General features: G+C 33.4%; 1 protein-coding gene across 5 annotated transcripts in view; it reads left to right on the forward strand.

The window, feature by feature from the left end:
* LOC106470308 (protein SSUH2 homolog) overlaps positions 1 to 6,510 on the forward strand; it is a 100,472-nt gene that overhangs the window by 80,057 nt on the left and 13,905 nt on the right. For all 5 annotated transcript variants that reach the window (XM_022398910.1, XM_013930853.2, XM_022398912.1 and 2 more), the window contains one exon: positions 5,728 to 5,857. In XM_022398910.1, the coding sequence (XP_022254618.1) occupies positions 5,728 to 5,857 (130 nt within the window). The remainder of the gene's footprint in view (positions 1 to 5,727; positions 5,858 to 6,510) is intronic.

Genomic DNA, 6,510 nt, shown 5'->3' on the forward strand with positions numbered 1-6,510 from the left:
TTTCAACCATAGTAAAAACTGTTTTAGTGAAGAATGAAGTTCTATTTATCACCATATACTTAAATCATAAGTTGGTGTGAAAAAGTCTCCTTTCATTTATCCCTTAACAACAATACAATAAAGCCAGAGATACATTAAGTAGTCGGGTTGAAAGTTGGGGTATTTATTGCAAAGCTGAATTTGCAATTCGAGTAGTGTTAAACTACACAGTAATTTCTATTAACAAAAGAGTGCTTGTTGTAGTTGAATTTTCTAGATGCACGTACAACATATAGCCTGCCAATGTAAAGAAACATGGCACACTGAAATTGTCAAAAAAAAAGTAGTTGAGAAAAAAAATATATATATAACAATGAGTTTCGAGTGCTCTGTAGTAAAGACTGACCAAGAAGTCACCAATGTTCTGTGTAAAATATATTAAGAAACCCAACACAGTAATTAGTCTGATTAATTGTAGTACCGACAGTATTTTTGTTCGCATTTTTTTATGATCTCATGTATTGCTATGGGCCAAGTAATTTCTAAAGTTGTAGACCTACGAGCAATATGGTGCATAAAAGTGTAAAAAATATATGTTTAAAAATTCCATGGGGCTAGAGGCCCCAACGGTGATTCGATTGTTAACGAATGCTAAAACAGTTATATGGAAAGAGATGGTGCTACGGTCGACTTTAATTACATAAATGATGTTATACAGATGTTATATCTGTATTTGCAGATGTAGATGTATATAGATAGATAGACTATATTTTGGTGGAGAAATTGAATGATGTCATGCAAGATGTGTGTGATCAGGTGTTAATAGATGCTTTACATTATTCGATATTTAAATGGGAACCATCTTAAAACTACTTATTGTTGACTTAAGCACTGAATTTGAGAAATTAATTAACATGCAAATTACGAAACGTCAGTTATTTTACAAAAACAGCGTGATTGACAAGTTAGAACAAAAACAGCATCTGACGTATCTGTGGATCTGTTTGCATCGGATTTAATTATCTCGTCGAGTTTTCTATTTTTGTCAAGGTCATCTAATACAAAGACGACAGAGAAGAATCTTCTTAAGTTTCCCCGAGTGGCAGTGTCTGCCCGTAACAACCGCGCGACACGTGTAACCTATGCCTCACGCGGAGGTTGTGTTATCTAAAAACGGATTTCATTTCAAATAAGATTCATTCGTGGAAAGAACCCGACGTGATAAGGTCCTTTCTCTGCTTAAGTAGTGTATCTATTATAATTTCGAATAAAGACTCACTTGTTGGTACTTCGTTGAAGTGGCTTGTGTAATTTCTATTAAAATATCTCTTATCTGAAAAAAGCTGATAATACATGCCTAAAATGAACCTGTTTATCCTAAAACTGTTTTAACTTAAGTCATAAAACTGATTAATTCAAGCTTGGAGCAACGCCATGCTATTCTAAAATAATAATAATATATATAATAAATTATGCAATATAGTGAAATAATATCGTAAGGTTAGAGAGATATTTCTTTCTCATTGACCATATTATTAAGCTTGAGATAGTTAGTGAAATTTAATATATATATATGTATGATTAATTTTAACAAACCACCTTACTATAACTAATCTTCATAGACGGCTCTTGTCTTTCCGTTTATCGTTTTGGGAAGTAGAAAAACGAAATATTGCTTCACTTTTGCGGGTCTAAATCTAAAATATTCGTAAGTTAGTTCTGGATATATATATATATATATTTAAATTGTTCATTTGAATTAATGGTCAGTAGCTTTAAACTTGGTTTTTATTTGTAGAGGTAATTTGATACTATTATAAACTTTCTTTTAACCAGATCTTATTGTTTTCACATTGGTTGTGACTGGCACAGCGGTATGTCTGCGGATTTACAACGCTAGAAACCGGGTTTCGATACCCGTGGTGGGCAGAGCACAGATAGCCCATTTTGTAGCTCTATGCTTAAATACAAACAAATTTATAGTCAGTTTTTGTTCCCTAAACTTCCTGTTACACAACTGCAACTTGTTGGGTGTCGGCATCTAGTGACATCAATGTAAAGTACTTCCGCAATTGTATGTTGTTGTTTCGTCTTACCGATATTTACGTCTGCTTTATTAGTGCTTTTAATATCCTAATAATGTAATAGAATTTTGTAATTCATATATAGTGGAGAAGGTTAAAAGTAAACATTCATAGAAGATCAAACAATATGTTTTATGCAAATATAAAAAATATTTTAGTACGGTAGTGCTTAGTCTGAAAGGACGGGCCGAAACAAAAATGGCTGTCGCATTCTTTTTTTCTTTATTAATTCGCTCTCGTAGAGGGGGTATAAACAAAAATACATCAGTGATTCAACACATCTCATGAAAATGTCGTTACAAATCTGGATAGTAATAAAAAATAGCTAAGGTTAATTACTTAAATTACATACATAGAAAATTAGTAATAACAAAGACAAAAAAGGTTGCTAAACTTAATAAAAATAAGATGATCTAAACCGATAAACATAAAAAATCGAACAAAATGATTATACCAAATCACGACATAAGATGTAAACCCTGAACACCTTCACTTACCAAATGCCCAGAGTCGCGATAAATACTATAAAAATCTGACAATTTGCCTCGTAATCGATACCGTAAAAAATCAAAATTTATTTTAGCTTTAAGTTGAGCTTTAAAGATATTCACAAAATGAAGACCAACACCACGTGATAGAACCTTACTACGAGCAGAATAAATCACAAACTTAACTATACCCGAACACAAGCGTAACAATCTGAGGTGATTCGAACTCAAATGGAGTAAAATTCCAACCAAAGCCACCTGTTCTTTTTCATGGTCAGTTGAGCTACGGCCTAAAACTATCTTGACCAAACTAAAAACTACATTACACATATCCTGTACTCTGGAACATTGGAAAAACAAATGAGCAATAGTAATGGTTGGAGACGGCTTGAATGGGTAATGAAGAAAAACTTTAATATAAGTTTAAAACAACAGCAAATGTTCAACGTTTCGACAAGGTTTTGTCATCATCAAGTTTTTCTTCATTACCCATTCAAGCCGTCTCCAACCATTATTAGTCTCAAAGTGTGTTTCTCGTCATCAAAAATGAACAATAGTTTCTCGATCCACACCACAGAAGGAACATAAGCCCGTCGGATGATGAAACATATGGTGGTCACAGTGTGATGCCAAATAAGATAATCTAAATTACAATAATGATAACCAACAAAACAATCAAAACAACCTTTCCAAATAGACAGCCAATGAGAGCAGGTACGACACTTCTCCAAAACTGATGCGGCACATGGGGATGAAAATTATCCTGTAAAGCAATAAATATCTTTCGCAAGGAAAGACCCTGAAATAAACTAAAATTTAAACCATTATTACGTGAAAAACACAAAACACGTGTGGGGAAGCTTCCCCTGGAAGGTAATCGAGAAGTAAGTAAGGATGTCCAATCTTGGGGTAGAGCCGAATAAAGTAGACGGAAACATTTACCAACAAACTCCTTAGTGAGATCAATATTATTAGACAACACCAATTCAATAATCGCCAATTCCCAGAGAAAACGAGGGATAACTTCATAATGTAAATGACGAAGTCGCGTGATATCTGCTGCTACAAAATCAGGAAAATAAAATGGCCGCCTACGATTATCCACTAAATTAGGGTTAAGAAACAAAGGTTGTTCGAAAATTTCTATAATCTCGTCTAATGGCCTCCGAGTAAACCCATCTGAAAAAATTACCCATCATTTAAAGATCTCAGCGACATACGGAGGTTATCGCATTTAATTTATTACGCTATGATGCTTACAAACAACTGTTAAAGTTGAGTTATAGTTTAGTCTTATTTGCGCACCTAATTGCCTTTATCGAGTATCTCACAGTTTGTGAGACTCCCAATATCACTGAAAAGTGTTGCTAAAATGAAAAACTGTGAACTAGCTAAAGAGCCAAGTGTTCATCTTTCTTTTTTCTTCTCCCATGTCAGCCAAAAAATGAGTGACGTTTTCGCAATGACTTTACTATGACAGAAACACATTTTTTGGCCACTTGGGAACAGGGTATCACTAAACACGGTAGTGCTTAGTATGTAAGGATAGGCCGAGAAAATAATGGCGCCGCATTAAATATATTACTCTATGACGCTTACAAATAACTGCTAAAGTTGAGTTATACCTTATTTGAGCACCTAATTACCATTATCGAGTGTTACACAGCTTGTATAACAGCAATATTATTCCGTTCTTTCACCACACTTATTTTTTGGGGGGAAATAATAAAAAAGGAAAACTACAACTTATCAGAAAGTTCAGTTTATAAGCACATACTGTTCCTATGTTTCATAAATAACAGTTTCATTTGTAGTCGCTAATTGTCGCACAAGTTGTCTGTGTACGTGTTATTGATGTCTCAGTTTAAAAACATCAGTTTCTTAATTATCAAAACAATACATTATGTAGCGGTCTACTTTTCTTTAAATGTTCAATGGGGCCGAGCCTGGCAGTCGTTGTGTATGTGTGATGTCATACTTCATGGCCTGGGATCTGTATGATGTCCTCCCTATTAATTGACCTGACATTAGCATGTTGTGGAGTTGGTTATATGCACATGCAGCGAGTTGGTGTGAAGTTGGAAGTCGTGGGTTCTGTAAATATTCCCATAATGTCGGTCCAGCGCTCCGGGATATTTTCACCATCCTAGAGGAACCATTCCATCTTCACTGGCCCCCAGTGTAATCCAAAATGAGAGAAACTGAAAAACCGATATGACATTAACAACACATATTACCATTGAATTATACAAATAAAATAAATGTTCACTTATCAACCTACTTCAATGAAATTGTTTAAAAAAAGAGGAGAAAGAAGTAATGAAGAAATTTGCAAAAATTAAATATGATGTAGGGATGGCAATGCCAAAAAGTAGAGAAACAAGGTAAGGATGAATACACAAAACCATACAAAAATCCCTGCATAAGTAGCCAAATCTTTCCAAGAATAACTTTACCTACAACTAAATGTTGAATCCCTGTCAGTTGCAAGAATTCAGGTTTGAATAAAAGCATTTAAACTGAATAGTGCTATACAGTGTTACAGTGGCTAATAACCTTAAACTTGTAAGATTGACTCAGTAATTACTGGCTACTTATATAGTGATTTTTGTATGGTTTAGTGTATTCACCCCAACCTTGTTTCTATACTTTTTGGAATGGATATCCCTACCTCATACTTAATTTTTTGCAATTTTGTTTTTATTCTTGTATATTTATTATGTTCACCAGGAGTTTTTGTTTACTATTTTCTTTTTATTCCATCTGACGAATACGTTAATTTCACACATTATAAAAGCTGTTATACAAAGTAATATTTTAATTAATCTTAATTAAAAGTGGTTATCAGCATTTTAAATTTACAATTATGTTTACGCTTATATATGTTCAGTGTAACTCAAATACCTAGCGATACAATTGATATAGTCACTTAATAAAAAGGATAACATTATTTTCCATTGTGATTTTTTATACATGTTACAAGTTGATTTATTAATTTATAGGGGAAATGCTTTTCTTTTTTTTTCTTGAAATGTCCAGTCGATTTTATTAATAATTTAATTTGTGAAAGTTTACCATAGTATATGTATAAGATTAGAAGAGTTATTTTTCTGCTTAAAAAGATATACTTACAATGTTTGTCAAATATGTTTATGTTTTCTTTAAATTTTTTACAGTAGTCCACAACTGACAGAACAGGAGGCACGACAAGCTCTGTTAAAGCATGTTACAACACGCTGTTGCTACGGAAAGGGTGCTGCAAGAGACATGGCCATCACAAAAATTGATCACTCCTGTGCTTTTCATGTAAACTAACAAAATATTAAATTTTTATTGCACCATTGTGTGTAGATGTAGAGTAATTTACATAGATCTGTAGCATCATGTGTTCTGTGATTGTTCATCATTTCGTGGGCCTGGTGATCAGGACGATGAACTCTGAACTCGCAATATTCGGGTCGTAGAATCAAAACTCCTCACCGAACATGCTCACCCTTTCCATCGTGAGGGCGTTATAATATGATAGTCAATCCCATTATATTATTCATTGCTAAAGAGTAGCCCAAAAGTTGGAAGTGGGTGGTGTTGACAAGCTGCTTTCTCCTAGTCAGTCACTTCAAAAGTAGGGATGGTTAATGAAATTCAATAAGCAGACAAGTAAACACTATTTAATACAATAATGTAATGGGATATGGCTTATCTTTTACCGGTTTCACCTTGCATACGATCGTACATTAATTTACAAAATTAAATACTGTATAATCATAAAATATCTGTAACATCAAATATTATGTTATTGTTGATTATTTTGTAACAGTAAGTAAAACGTGGTTTTATTTATTATTCTATTTATTACTTATTTTTAATAATATTGTTACATCTCCGTTCGTTAATTAACTTTCCGTAACTTCGTTCCGACGAAACTTTAGACACACAAGTCCTTACTTAATAAAACTGGT

Source organism: Limulus polyphemus, unplaced genomic scaffold (genome assembly GCF_000517525.1).
Source record: "Limulus polyphemus unplaced genomic scaffold, Limulus_polyphemus-2.1.2 Scaffold3934, whole genome shotgun sequence".
NCBI classification, from domain to species: Eukaryota; Metazoa; Arthropoda; class Merostomata; order Xiphosura; family Limulidae; genus Limulus; species Limulus polyphemus.